The sequence below is a fragment of the Borostomias antarcticus genome (assembly GCF_949987555.1).
Source record: "Borostomias antarcticus genome assembly, chromosome: 6".
Classification (NCBI taxonomy): Eukaryota; Metazoa; Chordata; class Actinopteri; order Stomiiformes; family Stomiidae; genus Borostomias; species Borostomias antarcticus.
Window position 1 is genome coordinate 25,574,586 of NC_140239.1, and position 22,652 is coordinate 25,597,237.

The following is a 22,652-nucleotide window of genomic DNA, read 5'->3' on the forward strand; positions in this document are numbered from 1 at the left end:
AATAGAGTTAGACAACAGAGTTAGTTAATAGAGTCGTGGCTCTGTCTCACTGTGTATTCTGTAGCTCAGATGCTAAGGGGCACTGATCTGTTTGACAAACCACAGCAGCACTTGCCCCATTCCAGAGGTACCATGGTGTCCTGTGCCAACCAGCTGGGCATCCTGATTGATCCTTTGACCTTGAGGTATGTGGACGTGGAGTGTGTGCCTGTCCCTGATCACGTATCCCGGCACACGGGTCTGGTTCACCCATGTGACGGCTTAGTGACCTATCATCAGCCAGTCGTCTGTCAATGAAGCCCCGCTGAATCAACACACACACGCAATCACACACACACACACACACACACACACACACACACACACACACACACACACACACACACACACACATATACACACACATATACACACACAAACACAAACAACCACACATGCAAACAAACACACACACACACACATACACACACACACACACACACACACACACTGAAGAAGACAAACAACGACAGCATCAGCAGCACATGCAGATCCCTACACACAAACACTGTGTACACAAACACGGCTATTGTACTGGACAGCAGGTCCGTGTACTAGTACTATTATACTAGACAGCAGGGCCGTGTACTAGTACTATTATACTGGACAGCAGGGCCGTGCACTAGTACTATTATACTGGACAGCAGGCCCGTGTACTAGTACTATTATACTGGACAGCAGGCCCGTGTACTAGTACTATTATACTGGACAGCAGGCCCGTGTACTAGTACTATTCTACTGGACAGCAGGCCCGTGTACTAGTACTATTATACTGGACAGCAGGCCTGTGTACTAGGACTATTATACTGGACAGCAGGGCCGTGTACTAGTACTATTATACTGGACAGCAGGCCTGTGTACTATGATTTACTTCTGGTAAAGAAAGAGCAAACAGCAGTGAGCTGCTGTTTGTCCTTGGCAGGATGTCCACATTAGACTCATAAGTAGGCCTACATTAAAGAGGCTATCTAATCCTCATTTATCAGCTCTACCTGGAGGAGCGTGAGAAGGCCTGCTTTTGTCGGACTTTAGACCCCAGCAGTCTAGAGTTGATAGGAGGGGGCGTGGCGTCGGATAAGGTGAAGACACACATGCAGTCAGGGACGCTGGAACCGCGCTGCTAAAGAGCAGAACTCAGCGCTTTGAACAGAGAGAACCGGCCAGAAGAAGAAGAAAAAAACGCCAGCGTCCCCGTCAGACTAGCCGGTCACCTCCCGCACCTCCTCCTCTACGGCCCTCCGAAGACGGGGGTTTTTCCCCGCAAAAAACATATTTTTTCACCCCGTAAATGCTATGGAATACTAGAATAATAAGAGCTGGTGTTTATGTATCCGTAGCTCGTCCGAAAGCAGAGCCCCTTCTCTCTCCCCCAGTCGAGCTTTGCTGCCATGTTTACTTACATATCATGTCCTTTCCTCAGACCACACATCTGAGGCTTCTAACGTATGTTCTGGAGGATTATGGGGCTGCTGTGAAGTACTGTAACTCTCTGGTATGCAGTCCAGGAAAACGGCACATTTCACATCCTTGGCTGACACAATCTCCACTCCCTGAGGTCTGCTGAGGTTTACTCGTCTCTGAAAGTTTTTTTTTTTTTAACACAATATTTAAATCTATCTGTCTGGCTGTCTTTACAATATATAGGATTTATGTATATAAGGCACACACGGCCAACAAATGTCATGTCTTTATAATACCATTTTAAGACCCGACGATAAGCTAAAGCCAGAGCAGCGTTAAGGTTGTTTAAATATTGACATTTAGCCCGAGTGTGAGGGGCTTATGCTTGTGATTCTGAGATGAACTAAGCAGAGATCTGGAGCAGGAGGTGAAAGGGTGGGAGTTTTAGAAAAACAACCCACACGTGCCACAGGAAGGCAGTTCATGGATGAAACCAAAACAAACCCCGATTTCACATCAGTAGGAGTACATCTAGTAACACTGGCTCTACACACACATCACACATCACACACACACACGCACACACACGGACACGCACTAGTTATGAAGCTCTGCATAGCTGAGGAAAAGGCCTCACTTCCTCTCACCTTTCGCATAAATAGTTCACTGTTTTGGTCTATGTGTGTTTGTGGAGCTCTACTCTTGCTGACCCATTAGCCTTCGTCTGCACCTGATCCTCCTCTCGCCCCGGGAAACCCCCCCAAACACAGGCCTCAGGTCCTACCGGGAAATCGGGTTTCTTTTCTGGGTTTTAGACACAGTCGCACAAAAACAGCCCCTCCGCCTCCTCCGCGCCACTCGGCTCGGCTCACACCCTCCTCCGTGCGTCCTTCCTCTCCGACAATGACCTTTGGCATTGGGAAAACGAGCGACGCACGGGAACAAATGCCACCTATTCCTGGACTTCAGCCGTGACCCGTGACGCGTAGGGACGCGTAAACAAAGACACAAAGCCCCCCCCCCCCCGCCCCTCCCGACTCTCACCAGGTGGACGTAAGGCACGAAGTAGCCGTAGAGGGCGGCGGGGATCCCGAACGCCCAGATGCGGTAGCCCAGGGACTTCCAGATGTTGATGTTGAACACCTTGTTCAGGGGCGGGCAGCGGCCGCCGGTCCTGGTGTTGGCGGGCCGGCTGGGCAGCAGGGGTGTGTAGGTGAGTCCGGCCAGCATGAGGACGAACATGAGGATGCTGAGGACGCGCAGGGTGTTCTGCAGGCCCACCTTCTCCAGCAGGCCCGACAGCAGGAAGGGCAGCGTGACGGTGAAGACGCTGGAGCCGGCCGTCACGATGCCGTTGACCAGGCCCAGGCGCTTCTTGAAGTAGTGGCCCAGGATGACCAGGCTGGGCTGGTAGGCGAAGGAGCAGCCGCAGGCGAAGACGATGCCGTAGGTGAAATAGAGAGGGCCGAGAGACCTGCGGGGCACAGGAGAGAGAGCCAGGAGAGGAGGAGGAGGATGAGCTTTGGGATAGGGAGTTCACCACAGGCATGTCATAATATGCACACCCCGCCTTTGGCCTGACCCATCCCATACTCCCAACGCCGCTCCGCTAGCTCCCTTAAACGGAGGCTAACCCCGCACAGGAACATCTCACTTTCCTGGTGTTTCAGGAAAACAAGATTCCTTCACTGGCCTGAGTCGGGTTGAACAGCTACACCCACGGCACGTCTGCTAAGTAAGGTTAGAAGTGGGACTTGTCAGGGTTTACCATAAACCACAGATGATCCGGACTAAACATACCGAAAAGCCAGGATGTGAGTCAGGGCTGAGCCAGAGCTAGTGGACAGATGGGGCAGATAGCAGCAGCCCTGTCTGTGGTCAGTGTCAGGTCTCCTACAGGCCTCATTCCCAATAAGGCGCTAGTCATAGTGTTTATCAAGATGTATCTGTTCAAATATCTATGCAAATATTTATTACAGTAGAAGCAGGTCCAGCAGCACCCGTTATGTGAGCTCTCTTGGACTTGCACTGAGGAATATTGAATATAATTTGCCAGGCAATTCGATAAGCAGTGTTAAAGTAGGCCTACTTGTATGCACTTAAATGACTAGTTTGGTATTTGGTCTTAAAAGCTCTGTTATAAGGTTTTTTACTATCATATACAACAGTCCATTAAACATTTTGCCAGTCTGCACTCTTGAGATATTAGTGCTCATTGCTCATGTCACAGCTAAGTGCACAATGGATCTCTATGGGAATATATATAATAAGACGAAGACGAAGACGAAGAAGAAGAAGGAGAAGAAGAAGTAGTAGAAGAAGAAGAAGAAGAAGAACAATAAAAATAATATAACAATAATAATATCACAAGAGTGCACAATTCATCAACAATTTTAAATGGACCATTGTATATGATCGTAAATAACCTTATAACAGGGTTTATGATGCTAAATACCGAACTAGTCCTTTAAGTCGAGATCCTTGTGTATTTTTGTATAGTCCACGTAGTTCGGTGTGTGGGCGTGTGTACACACACACACACACACACGTACACACACACGTATACACACACTCACACACATGCTAGGAGGACAGCGGCGGGACCGCCAATCCCAACGGCGAAGGCCACAGAGGAACGGAGGATGAAGAGGAGGAAGAAGGCGGCCGGCACTTACTTGACGAAGGAGCTGGCCAGCAGGCCGACCAGGCCCACGGCGGCCCCGCCCACGGCCGTCACCCTGCAGCCCAGCAGGTCTGTGAACACGCTGACGATGGGGGAGCAGAAGAAGATCATCCCCATGGAGAGGGAGCCCACCCATGCTGGAGGACAGGAGAGAGGGAGGGGGGGGTTAGATTACAGCGCAGCACGATGGCGCCGCCGCTTCCACGGGCATCTGCTGTTACGCGAGCGGACACAGCTGCCGTACAGGTTCGCGTGTACTGTAGGCCCACAAAGGCTTTTTCTCTAAAAATGATCCATCATTTACAAATATCAACAATCGTTCATGTGTGAGGGAGAACGGAGAACAAAGCCACGAGCCGCAATGATTGATGGTTATGTGCACTGGGTCGTGCATATAGGCTAACGAAGGCTATAAAAGGGTTTATATCTGTAACATTTGAAGCCATCAATCCCTGAGCTGGCCTTTGGCGTTGGTTTCTGGGTTCGTCCTCAGAGCACTGTGTGAACTACATGTCTACACACTACTGTATGCTATTCGCCCACACGCAAACACGCGGATAACCTTTGAGCATTTCATCATCATCATTCATCTAAGCGTTGCAGTAGTGAAGCCCTCGGCTTATTTCGAGAGAATCGTGGAGAATACTGTGCTGCCTTTTTTGAACAAAGCTGAAGGCAACTTGCAGCTTGATTCAGACACTAAGCCCCTCCCTATGATGAAGAGGACCAGTAGGAAGACAGGACAGCAGAGCAGGAAGAGAACGGAGGGAAAAGGAAGGACTGATCTGGAAAAACACTTCAGCCTTTTATCAACAGTGAATACACACAAGAGGACAATGTCCTTAGAAAATATGGCCAGCATTTTGATTAACGGCATTCCTGACCCTGAACACCGTAACCTACTACAGTATACAAGGGTGAATTTAATGGCACAACGTTTCGGCCAATGGGGCCTTCGTCAAGTGCAATTCCCAATTTGGTTTCGTATTGCACCTGACAAAGGCCACATCGTGCCATTAAATTCACCCTTGGGAGCATTAAGACAGTGTGCGGACTTCTATTCTTTACTCATGTCATGTTTTAGTCGAGCACCTGTAACTATCTGTTCGAATGTGCGTGCGTCACCTCACATTTTGCTTTTACTGACAACACTGGCGGTCCTGGGGGCTGTCAAGGGGCGCCACCACTGGGAAAGCCCTTGCCACCTCAGCTGCCATCTCTGAAGTTCATATACTGTATGTATGGGGGAGATAACCTCTGTCCCCCCCGCAGCTGGAAACCCTGTCACCCTTTCGCCACCCAAGATAAAACTTGCTAGAACCGCCACTGTTCAGCAATCTGCTAGGACCTTTGACAGTCATTTCCCCACTGTCTGAAGAAGACTAAAGTACAGTTAAAAGGAGTAGTCAGCATACCCAGCAGACCTATGGTATGGGCCTAGCGCTGGTCTGTTGATAGCATCTGTCACAGTGGCCGTTTGTCTCCCAAAGTGCCATTGTAACAACAAGCTCTCTAGGAAGACTCCTTGGAATAAATAAACGCAGCATGGAGCCTCAGGAATATAGTTTCCGGCCTTCATTGTTATTGTAGGAAATAAAGCAAACAGTGGAAGAGGGGAGGAAAAACAAACAACAACAGTGAAAGAACACACACTGTCGGCTGGCGTCAGAGGGTGACCTTTGACCACACAGCAATGATAATGTAGCGTAGTGAATAACATGTTTGGAGGGGGAACTGGGCCACCGTTAGGCAACTCGAGGTCGCCTTGGACAGGGAGAACATTTCTGCTTCACCTACAAGTCAGAAAGGAAACGGTTTAGAGAAGAGGACTAGTGAAACTGTTGAGTTGTTAGAACAGACTTGGAGTTCTGTTTTATTTTCCCCCACAGGGGAAAGGCCTCGACAGGCCTCAAGGTTGAAACAACTCTTCTCTTTCTCTCATCTCTGGCGGATCTCTTCTTCTCTCCCTATGCTTCTTTATTATAACCCCCCCCCCCCCTCCCTCCCCCCGAGGGTACAAACAAGGGGTGTGAATTACTATTGAAACACAACTCTGTAGGAGTCTATAGGCATAATGTGGACTGCAAGCACACCACTGAACCAACCGATCATTCAAGTTGTCCAAAAGTCTGAAATTCGATTGATCATTTAGAGGGCTTGTAGTAATCGGAGAGAGATTATTTGGAGTATTGAGCAGAGGACTGCTAGACACAAGGACAGGGATTACAGCGCCCTGGTTTTTTAAGACACATGGTTACTAAAAGCAGATGGACTTGCAGTAACAGCTATATTACATGTCAATATTTCCTGATGTATAAATAGCTGTACTTTTGGATAGCTTCCTCTTGCACAAGAGTCTGACATGTTTTCCTGCCGGTTGCGCTCACTGTGACGGTAAACATGTTAGTCAAAACATGTCTGTCTGCTCAGAAATCCTCTCCAACACAGCAGAGCAGAATGAGCCTTATTAAAAAAGCAGGTCCTCAAAATTCAGCGGAGTCATATTTATTAAGTGAGTCTCATATTTGCTGAGACATCAGTTAACTTTAGCCCGCATGCTGTTATGCAGAAAACAGTAGTGAGCGACAGGGGAGAGGAATCTCACAAAGACAACAGGAAATTGCTGTCCTGTTTCCCTCTGTCGGCTTTCTTGGTTTAAAAGCATTTACGCTTCAGACAAAAGCCGAATTCCAAATTGAAAATGTAATATCAGGACGCTCTCGTTCCGGGTGACATCCGCCGCAAGCCGGGGGGCCTCGTGGTCCCTGGCTGACAGACGGAGCCAGGCGGAGCTGTTCTAAATCTCCTGTCTCCATCGCTCCCTCCCTAACCTCCGCGCCGCGCCACTCCGCGCTGAACCCACTCACCCCGGCGGAGCCAGACCTGCCTCCCCGGAGGAAGGAATCCCTTCACGCTCAGTAACCCGGCCTGAGCTTATCCAGAGACCTCCACGCCGAGCAGGGAGACGGCAGTAGGAGAGAACTGCTGCCCGGTCAACGCTACCGTTGACGCCGCCGGGTCTGAGGTTGGGCTCCGTGAACACAGGACACTCCAGCTGTGGGTCGCTGGCTTGTCTGCTCTCCAGTGTCCCCTTTTCCCCTTCCACATGTGACCATTTCCACAGTCTGTAGTATTGTTGTATTACAGATTTTTTATGTTCTTTATAATGTAACAGAATACAGTGAATCGTCATCTGACATGATGACATTATTCATCTTACTTGATGATTTATTTCAATTAATCCCATAAATAAAGAGTGCCTTTATTCCCATTCAACCTTCAGACTCAAAACTGAAGGTTGGCATAGGCTACTTTTTTTTTTCTTGGGTGTGCTTCACACAAAATGTAAATCTGTCTTAATTTCTCAAAGGAATTACAGCAATTGACAAAACAATGTCACTATTCCTTTGCGAAAAGGAGGTTTTGCAGTTATTTTGTGTGTGTAAGGGCTGTCTGCAGAGCGCAATGCTGTACAGCCCCCCACATTAAACAAGACTTGTCTCTGAATCCTAATGGAAACCAGCTAATAAACTCAAAATGCTCCCATTAGCCACCTAGCAGAGAGGTTATCTATTAACTACAGTCAATGGAAACCACCAGTGTGTAGACAGGCTGTCCATTTTTGTCACCTTTCAATGTTGCCACAGACCATTGACTCATAATGCACTCCATGAATAGCCTGGGTCCAGTGAAAGAGGAGGTTGCTACAGTACATGGAAACTAAGAGGAGGTTGCAACAGTACATGGAAACACTGGGCAGTTCCCCCATGCAAGACACACTCTACCTCATCAGAGACCCCCCTGAAAACAACACCAGAAGAGGAGTGTGGTTGGCAGGGTTACGAATCAACAGCACTCTGACAACCTGTCAACGGATGTGCACAGAGCTGCCCGCACAAAAAGAGGAAACTCAAATGGTGCGTCTGGATTGTCCCATTCCCTAAACTTTTAAATGGATTTGTTTTCGCTCTTGGCTGTGATCCATCTGTGTACATAATCATTCAAATTTTTGCATGCCTTTCAAGGTCATGTAGTCAGGTGGAAAAGTCTCCACATCCCTTTCACCTTCTCCACTTTTTATTGCATTAAAGACTTATTTTCCAATAGATTGAGATCATTTTTGCCTCCAACATCTACAGTATACATAATAGCCAATAATGAAGTGAAAATATGCAATTTTATTTTACTGACAAAAATATATTTAGGGGTTACATATCTGTACACACCCTTAGCCTACACTGTAATACTTGGTTGATGCACAGTTGGCAGCGATTACAGCTTCAATGCATCTTGGGACAGATGACCATTCGTCTTGGCATATCCTTGCAAGCGCCATCAGGTTGGATGGAGAGCGTCGGTACACAGACATTTTCAGCTCTCAAGGACAGGATGTGCCACTCAAGGACATTCACAGACTTTCTCCAAAGCCACTCCTTTGTTCTCTTGGCTGTGTGCTTCAGGTCGTTGTCATTTTGCCCCAGTCTGAGGTCTAGAGCGCTCTGGAGCAGGTTTTCTTCAAGGATCTTGGTGTACTGAGCTGCATTCATCTTTCCCTCTATCAGGTTCCCGCTGCTGAAAAACATCCTCACATCATGATGCCATCGCCATGTTTCACTGTAGGGATGGTATTAGCCTGGTGATGAGCGGTGCCCGTTTTCCTCCAGACGTGACACTTGGTATTCCGGCCAAAGAGTTCAGTTTAGATTTCATCAGACCAGAGAATCTCAATTATCATGGTTTCAGAGACCTCTAGGTGCCTTTTGGCAAACTCCAAGCGGGCTGTCATGTGTGGCTTCCGCCTGGCCACTCTACCATAAAGGCCTGATTGGTGCAGTGCTGTCTGGATGGTTGATCTTCAGATCTATGCCTTGACACCATCCTGTTTCTGAGGTCTGCAGATAATTCCATTGACCTCATGGCTTGGACATTGCTCAACTATGGGACCTTAGAAAGCAGGGGTACTCAAATACAAATCCTAAAAGGTCCACATTTCCCCCCCAATAATCCAAAAGTCCATCTTTTAAGAAAACAAGTATAATACAAATCACCCCCCACCCCAACCGGTCCGCCACCCGCCCAACAAACGTGAATCAATCCATTTAAAGTCCTGTCTCCTCTCCTATCCTCTATTGTCTCCTCTCCTCTAGTCTCCTTCCTCTCCTCCTGTCTCCTCATCTCCTGTCTCCTAACCTCCTTTTCTATCTAAGCCTATAGGAAGCTCAGCCCTCATTAAATCTATGAAGCAGCAGTTAGCAGTGACCTGATCCAGTGACAGGCTTGTGGTCATGCCTGTTCAGACACGATTTACCAAGAATAACACCAATCAGTCAGATGAGTAGTTTCACCTCACACAGACACTGACATTCATAGTTCATACTGAGCAACCAAGTTTAAAAAGATACCATCTTCTTCTCGTTCTTGGCCAGGGAACAGGTCTCAATAGCTTTTGTTCTTCACCATCAAATGTGACAGAAACTGGTTCATTGATGCAATTAGATATTCTCAACAAAACTGTCCCTCAAACGGTGCCTTTTGACAGGTGACACACAGGGAGTACAGTAGGTTGCACAGTAAATCACAGACTGTAATACAAAAGGGACATATTTACTGTAAAGTAATGGCACACTCATTACATCATCGGCTCGTTTCACTTTTCCTGGGAGGATTAAGTTACAGTGCCTATAGGAACTTGGCTGTGACATTCCAAAGCACACCAATGTAGTCTCATTTACAGCCCATCATTTGATACAGGCCAGCACTGGCAACAAAAAAGGATGGGGATCTTTTGTTTGTTTGTTTGTTAGATAGGATAGGGCAGACAGACAGACAGACAGACAGACAGACAGACAGACAGACAGACAGACAGACAGACAGACAGACAGACAGACAGATAGATAGATAGATAGATAGATAGATAGATAGATAGATAGATAGATAGATAGATAGAAATACAAGAACAGTGACTGTGTGCAGACAACAATGACAGGATGTTAATCGTACATGACCCCACAGGCTTACAGAGCAGGGCGAGGCAACCTGGGCTATCAGTTAGAGGTCCTCACAAGTAGGATCCTTGGCTGGGCTACAGCTAAGTAGGGTGGGGCCAAGGCTAGCAGAGCCTGTGGCGACAACGTCCACGGGGCCCCTCCCTCTGTCAAGGCTTCTGGGTTTGATCTGAGCAGGCTTAGCTGGTCGATGTTGACAAACTGGCCCCGTTCCAGAGCCCTTTCCGCAGGGCACCACACACTCCTGGCCTCCCGCAGCATGGTCATCTGAGGACAGGTCCAGACTGGGCCCCCGGGAACTACATCACCTCAATGTCCAGTATGCTCTAGTCGCATCCTACTGTATATATATTCAATGTACATCAACACAATTTAATGTACAGTACACATCCATCGGCACTCCTACACTTCATATACTCTCATTCTTAATGTCCATATTTACTGGCTATGGGACTGCTTCTAGTGGTTTACTGCTATTGTATATTTTTGCTATTCTTGACCTTATTTGTGACTCTTTTTAACAATGTAATATTTTTTTATGCCTACTACAGTACGTAGTTGTTGCTTGCCATGTCCTGAGGGTTTCATTGTTCAGAGTGACCTTGTGTTACAGTAAACTGTGCACTCGATAAATAAAACACACCGTGACTTTGACCCGCTCTGGCTCCATCGGGGAGGAAGTAATGGCCGACCACAGGTCACCTCTCCGGCCCTGGCCGAGCCACAGCGGCAGCGCCTCCTCAACCCCACCAGCAGCCAGCTCCAATTAGGATCAGCGGCCAGTAGACCCGCTGACCTCCGAACGGCTCTCCAGAGACTGTACCGCACCGCGGCACGGCAGCAGCGGACCCCGCCAAGGACGGCCCCGCGTCGCGGGGAGGGAGGAGGGGCCGTCGGCGGTCAGGCTGTCTGCAGCCGAGTTAACAGGTTCACTGCAGCGGCAGAGGAAGCCCTGTGTCAGCCCTGTGCCTGTGGCAGAGTTTGGCGCATAGCTGAGGCTCGTGAGGAGGAGGTGTTGCCATTATGTCACCATAACTAACGCACCGCGGGCACTCGTGTGAAAAATGCTGGTGAGAATATCTACTAGCTCTTGCTTCTAGCCATAAGGAGCAAAGCAGCATGCACTTACATGTAGCCGTTGCCAAGGAAACAGCATGTGGTTTGATTACAACCAGAGGCAAAATGTCTGCAGACAATGACTGAGCTAAACCACAGAGAGAGAGAGAGGGAGAGAAAGAGAGAGAGAGAGGGAGAGAGAGAAAGAGAGAGCACTTACATAAATAAATAAATAAATATATAAATAAATAGCTTCTCAGCCCTTTTTAACTGACAGGAAGTCTCCATTTGAAAGGGGCACCAAGCCAGTTCTGTCCTCTGTGATGTGATTAATGAGAAGAAAATCTTGTTACCACGGCTCCTGTCCAGCAATTACATTTATAATTAGAGCAGAGGATGGTTAATCTCCTGGACCCCCTATGGGGCCACAGTACAGCACCGCACATCTGGGCTTGAGTGGACTACAATCCTACCCCACCACCTTGACTCCATCTCCCAGAAGTCCCAGCTGTAAGCCATTACACTAAGTTGCTATATAGGGGGGTGGGGGAGGCAGGGACTGCTTTGGACTCTGCACAAGTTCAAGTTTTCTTTTCCAGCACCCGCCCACGTTCAGCAAGACGCCTGATCAAGCCCTAGGAAGTGCAGGAACTAAGAGTGCTGACATATAAAAAAAAAAGTACAAAGGGTATACTGTGTCATTTATGATTGACATTAAACGAAGGGGAAAAAACTCAGCAGAACTTGTTTGGCGAGACATTTGACTGAGGCCGATGCAGAAGTCCCATGTGTGACATGTTAAGCGGGGTCTCTTTGAGAAGGGGGTGGTATGTACAGGGTCGCTGGTGATTGGGGAGTTTCTCTCCCTCCTCTTTTCAAGCAAATGCAGCGTTATGGCAGCAAGCCAGCATTTGCACATGGTTGTCATTTAGGCTTTTCTCTCCATCTCCAGAATCTTTATCCCAAATGGTTTTAGCAGAATGTAAAATTCCAGATCCTCGTTCAGCCTACGTCAAATGGCTTTATCCATCTCAGAGCTTGCACGTCCTTATTTTGAAAACGTTGCCTGGTGAGGATTTTGGGAACTTGATTCCAAATGAAGCCATGAGGAAGCCCTGAAAGGTACTGTAGTTTGTTGCCTATCGCTTCCAACGATTGCAATATAACTGAAACTTAAGCTCTCGTGAGGCCCAGATGGTCACCCTGAGCATGTTTACTCAGAGGAGCAGTAATGACCAGAGGGCATCGGAATAGAAATAGACATTTCCACCTGGAGGGGCCTAGCAAAAAAAAAAAATCTATGACGTGCCAACTGCATTCTTATCAATGTTAAACGATCAGATGTGGCGGTGTGGACAGTTCTGGGAAAAGGTGTTTCCAAAAAAGCTCATGGTGTTTCATTCACCACACCTGTGACCTGCTCTAGGCCTGCGGTGGCTAACTGCTGGTTTCTGGTTTCCAGGTCCCTCGGGCTGTAATAGGCTGACGCTGACCACGCAGCCAGACAACCTCGCTCTGCGTGGCCCAGTCCTGCCCTGCTCACGCCACCCTGTTCACCCTCTCCGCCTTTATCTCCCGGCAACCTTCACCTGCAGCCTGTGTCAAGCGTCCACAAGATCAAACGCTCTGTCAACCATTAACCGATGTCTGCTTACAGATCATCAACGTTTTTGGAGTGCTTTGGTCCACTTCTTTTTTCTTTTCTTTCTTTTTTTTTTTAAACTATGTGCCTATGCTTGTTTGGGTCAACCTAACTGACCTGTTTCTGTGCACAACTCTATTATGTCTACAATTCTGCATAGACAAGGCACTAAAAATAGTGTACAGAACGTACAGTATTGAATTAAACCCAAGAGACCGCTGGAGCCACATGTTAACTGTCCAAATGAGGCTGGAATGTGTGGAGCTAAGTCCAGGACAAGGGCTGCATGGAGAACATTATACAGTATAGTAAAATCATATGCCCATAGTTTAGCGTGCCCTTCTCCTGACCATTCCCGGGGCCACATGCAGTTATGGAGCGACAGATCCATTGTGTTCTCTCATTTGCTTTAATCATTTTTACGGTGGCGTGTTCCTCAGGAGCGAGCGCTACACCCCGTGAGATGGAAGGATGAATGCAGGGGCGGAAGGCCTCACCCCAAAAATCCACCGTGTTCTCTGGTTCCCACTGGGCCGGGGCTGACCGTGGGACCCGGGTCCCAGAGGAAAGCGCCGGGCCGTCCCGACGCTATAACTCAGTCCAGGAGCTGTCAGGGAGAGCTGGGCGGAATTATCCTGAGGAAGAACGCTGCGCCGGCAGGCGGTGTGTTATCTAAAACGTGCATCTCGATCCCACGCTTCCCACGTAACTCATTTGTTTCCTCATTTACAAATAATCATGAAAAACAAACTCGTCTACTGCAGAGGTGCGCTGTACGCTTGCGCTGTTAATGTGTGATCGAGCGAGACCAGCAGACCTTTTGCATAAGGATTGCGCAATCCAAATCTGCATCATTGTTGGTGGTTCATTGTGCCGCGCACTCTACTCTGTTGACGTGGTGTCGAGGTTATGCCGGCGATGGCGGGTCAACGTCGGAGTTGAACTCCTGCGGGTCATTGGCGTGTCAGACCTTTCTCACCCTACAGTATGCGGTCAGAACCAGCAGGTGGCTACTCCTATTGCGAGCGGCGGAGCGCAGTAGGAGCTCACTGTGAGCGATCCTAAAACAATATTTGTCTGCTTCACCCTAAAGCTGAGCTCGGTTCTCGTCGTTGATAAGTGTCAATTTTATGTCCAGAGACAAAACATCGTTCATCAGCTTGACCTCTCTCCCTGCCCTTTATGTTATGTTTTCATACTGTAGCTAAACAAACAATTCACTATAGAGAATATGAGCCCCTGTTTGTTTCAGAAGATGTCAATCAATCATTCAGGTTACTTTAGATTCATCATAATAGACTGGTCAGGAAATGTGAGTCCCGTGCTCAGATGGACCAAAGGTCTTTTACAGCAACCTCTAGGCTATGAGCAAAGGGCTTTTATGGCAGTACACCGACATCTGAATAACCCCATCTGGTATTCAGCGAAGAGAGGGAAAGAGAGCCTGTTACACAGATGTAAAGAACAGTGATCTGGTAGGGGGTCGGCCTTGGGCGTGAGCGCCCCAACCCAGCATCCTGCGCAGTGATTGGCTGATTATGCTTCTAGTAAATCTGCCAGGCCTCCCCTTAATCAGCTTTGGCCCTGGCGCAGGCTGTGACGGCTACACCTTAGCAGGGAGGCGGGCACAGCTGGCCAGAGAGAGCGTAGGATGGGATGTTTTCAGAATGATCTATGGTACAGTACATGCTACTGACTGAGCCTCTCCAAAACAGAATAGGCATACTTTGAAATTGCTTAACATTCATGGCCAGTTCTGAAGGACCATTTCTCAGTGTGGATAAACAATATGATTTGTCGCTTAACTCACTATATTTGATTTGAGCTCTGATGTCACAGAAGTTAGTGTGAGATGGGGACCAGCTGTGGAAGTGCAAAGGTCAATGTTCAGAGCTGCCAGCGAGGTAGCTGTGTGTTCAGCAGCAGCACCAGCGCATGGAAAAGCCATCAGGGATTTTTTTTCTCTCAACGTTAATCTCCTTGAAGCTTATCATAAAGCAATAACCAGCACCGAGCAGCTTTGGCTATGGACGACCATGCACTCTGGCGGAATACCAAATTAGAGAGAAAGTTTACACCACCACCCCCGAACTGACCACTAAAAATAACATGTATACATATTTAGCTCAACAGAGTGAGTGGAGGGGCCTCTACACATATAAATAGTAGTTCATGGGTACGTCCAAGTTAGAAGACTGAGGAATGAGGAGGATTTCACTCAATGAGTGATTAATCCTCCACAAGAAAAGCAAATTACATTTTGAGGGGGTGTCTAAAAATACCCACAAACAGCTGAAAGGTTAGCTTATCCGGAATACCAAGATACTTTTTGATTCTTTGACAAGCAATTCAGGTCATGACTTGGTCAACGTACCCAGATTTTCTGGGAGTTTGGAGCAATGCTCTTCCTAAGAGGCAAGGTTTAGTACAGGGGTGAAGAGGGACACAGCAGACCAACAGTTGAGAACAATGGGCCAGACGCATGAAAGATCCTCTTAAGTGTGTTCTTAAATATTTTCTTAAGAATAATCCTAAAACCAGCCTCCGCCTGATGCGCAAAGTGTTCTTAACTACACCAAATCGCTCCCAGCTGCGAAGACACATTGATGAATACCATTTTCAATCCGCGTGGCTGCGAAGCTCATTTGCATATGTAACCGCACCGACAGCTCCATAAAAGGGCGTGGCCCGGCCTGTGACTACCCACGGCGATCAGAATGCCCAGACAAAAAGCCAAGGAAGTTGTTACACGGAGGAGAAACTCAAATTACTGTACAGCACAGCAAGAACAGAGGTTCTTCTGCGGGAGGTGGAAAGAGGATGTGCTGTTCTATTCAGCAGTGTCAGAACTGGGAACAAACCCAGCTAGCACAGAATGTTCCCACATCATTGGGGATCATTTCCCAACACGTTCTGCTAATGTTTTCATGTCGGTTTAGAACAAATGATTGCTAGCTGGGAAGATATACCCAGAAAAAAAACAGGTATTTGCAATTTGTATTTGAATTGGGGACAACTGAAAAAATATGCTACATTATAAAATCACTTATTGATGAAAACACTCATGTCCATTTTGGTCCCCACTGGTCCCAAGGCCTTGATGCTTAGTCGGCTAGGACTGTGACAAATGATTAAACATTCAGCATGGATGGGATCATCATATCATGTCCATACGATTTCATGTCCATCCTGTGATGGACAGGTTACAACTGCATGAATGACAAATATGCACACGGTGTTTCACATCGAGACCATTGGAAAGACAGGCATTACAGTATCACATTGCCCAATAATGAAAAAACATGAAAAGGTTATTGGAAATTATATAAATATTATTGCTTTGCAATCCTATGACATTGTCTTCCCGTCAATTCCACAGTTGTACAATGGGCAATAATTTCGCACGGACATGTCAGCACTTAAGACAAGCTCTTAAGAGTTCTTTGATTTGTTCTTATCTAAGGACCAATCCGAGTTAAGAAAACAGAATGCCAGGAAAGGTGGGAAATCATCTTAAGTGGGGTTTAACAACAAATTTGTTCTTAAGTGCGCTTCATGAATCTGGCTCATATTTCCCTGTTGCCCTCTCCTCTCTACACATTAGACCTCGCTCTAAGCCTGGCACCAGCCCCTGAATGGGGAGCCCACTTTCATTTTTGAAATGCGATACAGTCTGGAATAGCTTTCGCCCAGAGTGATTTCTCAGTTGGGAATTCCAACCAGGCCAATCAGTGTCCTCTGAATGCAACGTCAAATGCTGTGATTGGTTAGGGGATGAACTAATCGCTGAAGACTCCCATCTCAGAAAAACGCTGCAAGGGGAGCTTGTTCAGACTGAATAATGGAAGTGAAACGAAATGGCGATTCAGTCTGAGTGTCTGGCTTGTTTGCCCTCCCTCACCAGAAAGACATGTCCCACTCATCGCAGCTTGTTTAAAAAATAGGCTCATGCAGCAGGACAGGCTAGATGCTTCCATACATGCCCCGTTCATGGCAGCCATCTGATCTCTGATCCCTCTCCCCTGGCACTGTCCCCACAAAGCCCCTACCACTAGATTAGCTAGTAATAATTTGTTTATCCTGCTCAGTGAGCAGGCTGAATAGGCCTCAAGTGGCTGCCATTCTGTTTTCACCGGGTGGGCTAAGCCTGGGGCCAAGCGCAGGCTGTACCACTGGCCCCCAAAGAGTGGGGGTACGCATGGATCTTATTAATCGGATTAGTAACTCCTGAGAGCTTTTCATTACGATGTGACAGCTGGTCATTTCAAATACCATGACGTGTCAAACACTGTGACTGGCAGTTATAGCCAATGACATAGACACACACTGATCGCCGACAATTAACTTGGCCCTGGTCAGGCCTTATTTCTGAGAAATTTACCCCATCACCAAGACTTCTAAGAATCAACAGAGCAGTTGTCATCATTTTATGAACGACAAAAAGAAAGGTAAAGAGAAATTCCCTGTTTCCACAGTCCATGCACCTGATCTGCACCATGACAAGATCATTGCAAATGTCTTAGCATATCACTATTTGTGGCGGATGAATTAGGCTGTCCATTAAGCTCCGTAGACTTACAACAACAGGGCCAGTGAGACGTTGGGGAAAAAAAAAAAAAAAGTACAATAGGTGCTTTCACGTTTTCTTCTGAGGCTGTTCCATTTCCAAATCTTCATTCCTCTTGTTTCTTTAAAATAATCTTTCGCAGCAGAAGAGTTTTTAAATATGGCACTTGCAACACGGCTCTGCTGCTCCTCAACTATACCCAGCCAATCCGAAATGTTCAGCATTGCCCCCCCACCCACAAAGTACTATCCCCAACCCCAAGCAAAAGTACTACCTTACCAACGCGGGCTTTCTGGAGGGAATTTAGTTCACCGCAAACCCCCCCCCCACCCGTAGACCCCAGTTCCTGTGGTGTGAACCCAGCGAGTACCCCCAGAGGTTCGTAGTTTGTGGGGAAAAGTACCTCGGTCTGAAAGCGTCTATTGTAGAGAGGGGCCGGGCCGCTTGAAAATCAATGTCTCAAAGCAATTCCCCATTGACTTCCACTGTAGCTGAGTGTGCGCCTGCAGAACTGTTGCGAGCTCAACACTGAGGCGATCAGGGAAATTGTAGTCTCGACGCATCAGGTTCATGTAAGACAGACTGAGAATAGACCCAAAAGTCCAAAATAGTGAACTTATCAACCCTATTATTGTTCGGCTCCAGCTTTTACTAACTAACTGCATTCTGTGGGTGGCATAAAAAGACAACAAACACCAAAATAGCATTCAATGTAGGGATTGTCTGTTGCACACTGCTAGTGAGTATCAGGGGATACCGTATAGCACACATGGGCATGTGCTCCCCTATAAGCATTCAACACCAGCTACATCACACACAGTCAGAAACATCCTGCCATGTACTGTATGACTTCAAAGGAATCTCAATGTTAGTGTTCCAAATGTTCTGAGTATCAGCATTTATGAACTGTCTAAATGCTGTACATTGAAACCAAACTAGTCTAATGTCATGTCTTTATGACTAATAGGCTATGCAGCTGTCAGAACCAAGACTTCAGTTCACACCCGCACATCACAGCCTAGGCCATGCCATTTACAAGTTGGACAGCCAAAGATCTCCAGCACTAAGCTAAACAAGCACCAACCCTGCCTGCTTTCAGATTTCGGAAGTTAACTGAAATCAAACAGACCCTGGTACAAACATCTTGATTTCCAAAGACCTAAACCCAATGGCTCACAACACCACCCGCACAGAGAATGCTTCTACATGCCTGTCGTTCATGTGCCCTAGAGAGAGCAGAGGCCTGCATGCTCTGCTAATGTGCGCAACATTCACCTTTCTCAATCCTGCTCCCCTGAGCGTACTTGCCAGTTCCAAACTCTGGAAAAAGATGAAACTGACAATATTGTGTACTCCACTCCTGTACTCTACGTGAGACGTCATTTATTTACTTGGACATTTTTAGATGTTCAGTTCACAGAGACTTCACCATAGTTGCCCATCCCCTTCTCTTTAAACATGATGAATCAGCCAAAAAATGGTCCACGTTCAGCTCAATCGTACACTTTGTTAACATACAGTATAATCCTATACCATTATCATGAATTAGATGTTCTTCTAACCTAAACTAAACTTCTCATTCAAACTTATTTGAGAACCAGTAAGTACATCATTTCCTATTAAATTTCCCAAGAATTCTTCTAGAGATGGGAAGGCTAGTCAAACGTAATATTGCCTAACCATAACCCGGTCAGATGCTCAAGATAGTGTGAATACACACGTCGTATGGTCTTGAGACAGAGTCACAGTCATACAGTGGGAAGGGATCCCCGATCCAAGATTTTTTCAGTCGTACAGTGTACAGAAGGCTTTACAAGCACATCTTGGCAAGTGTCACAGAAAAAATCAATACACCATAACCCATGCTTCATTTACATTCACCAAAAAGGCCTGGTTCTTCTCCTTTCCATTAGAGAGACCAATCCAATCTCAAATGTCTGAGTTGCTGGTTGCCTGGTTACCATTAGAATACCATATTGAAGATCTATACCATTAGAATACCATATTGGATGGATATGGATGGATGGATGGATGGATGGATGGATGGATGGATGGATGGATGGATGGATGGTTGGTTAGATGGATAGATAGATAGATAGAAAATGTATTCATCCCTGAGGGGAAATTGTTGTTACAGCATTAAGGACAACAAAAAAGGCACCATCGGGGACTAATTACTGTAGGCACACAGAATATACAGAATATGCAAAATATACAGAAAGTAAACAACAGCAGGCAGATGGGAAAGAGTAGTAAGAGAGGCAGATAGAGGCTGTAAGAGAGGCAGATAGAGGCTGTAAGAGAGGCAGATAGAGGCTGTAGGCATAAGCAGAGTCCGGTGGGTTTGTGATAAATCTCATGTCTGCCGGTAGACAAAGTCCTGAAACAGGACGTCGGTGGTAGTCCATCTCCTCTCTCAGTCAAAAACATACAAAATCTCACACTGTCGCTAATACAGGTCTTCCAGGTTAAATTAATCGAGAGAGGACGAGAGGAAAGGGAGATTCAGGCATATGATCGGATAGAGCAGAGTCCATAATAAACCAATCTAAATGTATAAATTTGTTTGCTCTCTATCACTCTGCATCACTGCACTGTGTTACTGAAAACCATCAAGCCTCCCACTGAGTGAGACCAAAATACCATAGATGGGAGGAACTAATTTCGATTAGGAAGATTGATGGTTTTTTCAATCTAATCAGGTCCACCATCTTCTCATCCGCTCTTCTGTCAGGGCAAAAGTATCTCTCTCAGCACTGACCTTCCTACGCTTCCCCTAATTTGGAGACTTCCTGTCGTCCTAGCAGGTGCATTCGTGCAACACAACAATGTCCATACTCGGTTCCCCTCCTTCCTGCATGTTCACCTCGACTCCACCTCAGGGACAGGACATGACAGGAGGCCAAGGGGTCGGAAGGGCGGCAGCGGGCACAGAAAAGTCAAGTGCCCTCACTAAGAATGAGCTGCTTGGATGTTTGGAAGGATGTTGACGGACGTCATACAGTATGTCCAACTGAAGGAGTGCAAACAAGTCTGCCGTTATTTTCTGACTGGTGAATTCTGAGAGCAAACATCTTTTAAGAAAGGGGGTTGCAATGGTATACGAGTAAAAACTTTTTTTTATTATTTGTTTTATTATGCCTATATAGTTTGTATAATGCAAAAATACAGGGCCGGGTTTCCCAGTTTCAGTGGCCCTCATTTACTAAGCGATCGTAGGACCAAATCTCACATCAAGTCTCAGACCGTGTACGCATGTTAGCAATTGTCATGAGACTGATTCTCATTGGCATCTAAGCGCCGCCACATAGGACTATTTATCACTTCAAAATATGCAGCCTACCCTATGGCATTATTTTTTTCATTAGTTTTTATTTTTATATCATTTTAACTTTTTGTTTTCAATTTCAGTTTAGTCTTAATGAGATTTTAAAACAGGTTTGCTAGTTTAGTTTATATTAGTTTCAGTAGCCTATTCGTTTTTCTTCCTCTGCACTAGCCTTGTGAGACTATCCTGATCTCGTAAGCACACAGTTTCACTCCATATGAAACAAACCATCTGGCGCATGTCAAGTTGTTACTTCTGCGCAGGGGCGCAACTAAAAACAATGGAGGATTGATTTCATATCCACCCAAAATACTATGTATGAAATTAAAAAGACTAAAACTAAAGGCATTTTCTCTATAATTTTAGTTGATTTTTGTTAGTTTTGTAAACACACAATACAGTTTTAGTTAGCTATAGTTTTTTGTAAAGCCTAGTTTTTATTTTTATTTCCGTTAACTAAAATGTTTTTTCAAACCTAGTTTTCATTTTTTAGTTTTCATTAACCGTGATGGCAAAATGTGTTTTGTAAAGGCCTCTTCTATATGTCATATATCGCTAACATAAATGGGCATTTTCCAATTGTTTGTAAGTAACAGCGTGAACAAGTTTTTGGTGTAAAAGTAATTTCGCTTTCATTTGAGCCTACTTAGCATTACAAGTCAAATGAAAGCAAAATGAATGCTACAGTACACCAATCCATCAATGTAGACTGCTAGTGACATACTTATTAGAATCAAAATTATTATATTATTATTATTATTATTGTTAGCCTATCATTATAAATCCTCAAATTGACAGCAATGTGCAATGGTTTTGGATAGGCTACACAATCAAATAAGGAAGCTGCCCAGCTTGGGCTGTCTAATTGTGTGAATTTACATGTGTGAACTACCCCTTAAAATAAAATTTTAAAATTCAAGATGGTTTTCCGGAATCTTTCCATGGAGAATGAAGAGTTGTTAGGTCCCATTGGATGAGAATCGGAGAAACTTCTCGTTTTGGCCGTATTTTGTATCTCCATGCCGTAAACTACAGGGGCCAGGCCAGAATATGTAGGGGCGTGATATTTAAAGCTCAATGAGATAACTTTTTTATAGTTCAATATTCACCTTTACTTGCTATTAGTTTATGAATTGGCCTTAGCAAGACCCCCAAAATCGTGTTCATGACATGAGACTGCATGAGACCCTGTGAATTTATTATTTTAGAATTTCGGTGTACTGGCTAGTGGCCTACACTGGCGGGAAATCCTGTGGTGGAAGCAGAAGTGACGCATTTTGCGTGTCACAATATCAGGAAGACAACAAACACTTCGCCCTGTGAATTTATCGACATGCGCATAAAAGAAAGAAGACTGGTATTTATCTGCATTGAAGCCATCCTTCCAGAAAGTCCATTGAAGTAGCTATAATCTTCCAATAAAGTCTGCTCCATGCACGTTTGTTATCATATTTTTTCCCATCATTACAGCGAGTGAGTGAGGAGTTGTGGGAAGTGTGGTTCTTAAAACGCAGTGCCGATTTTATCACGACCAGAGGGGCCGCCAAATTGCCGAGATATCTCATGTAGCTTTAAATTACGATTGTTTTCATTCATCACAAGTGGACGCTGCCGTTCCATCTTTTCTGCGATCCGATCTGATCCGCACTAATGTGATAAATGTGAGCCAATGTACCTTCGCTCTACGAACATTTGTAGGCTATAGTCTACCTTAGGGAAGGAGCTGGGCCGCGCCATCTTAGCGCGACGTGCGTCGTAATACCGAGCTCTCCCTTTAGATGGCTCACGTTTCCAGAGCCTCCTTAGCTAAGGTAGATTAGAAATATTCGAATAATTGTATAATTTGCGCAGGTAGGGTAGATAGATGTGCAATATATTGCAACTCTCCTTGTTTTAAAAGTATAATTTAGCGCAAATCAGGCTAAAACTAT

At 46.1% G+C, this 22,652-nt stretch overlaps 1 protein-coding gene across 1 annotated transcript in view; it reads right to left on the minus strand.

Moving 5' to 3' along the window:
• The window catches only part of slc16a10 (solute carrier family 16 member 10), a 33,897-nt gene that overhangs the window by 9,031 nt on the left and 2,214 nt on the right, over positions 1-22,652 (minus strand). Inside the window, exons 2-3 of the mRNA XM_084439771.1 lie at positions 4,116-4,260; positions 2,485-2,914 (exon numbers count right to left, since the gene is read on the minus strand). Of these exons, the coding sequence (XP_084295897.1) occupies positions 2,485-2,914; positions 4,116-4,260 (575 nt within the window). The remainder of the gene's footprint in view (positions 1-2,484; positions 2,915-4,115; positions 4,261-22,652) is intronic.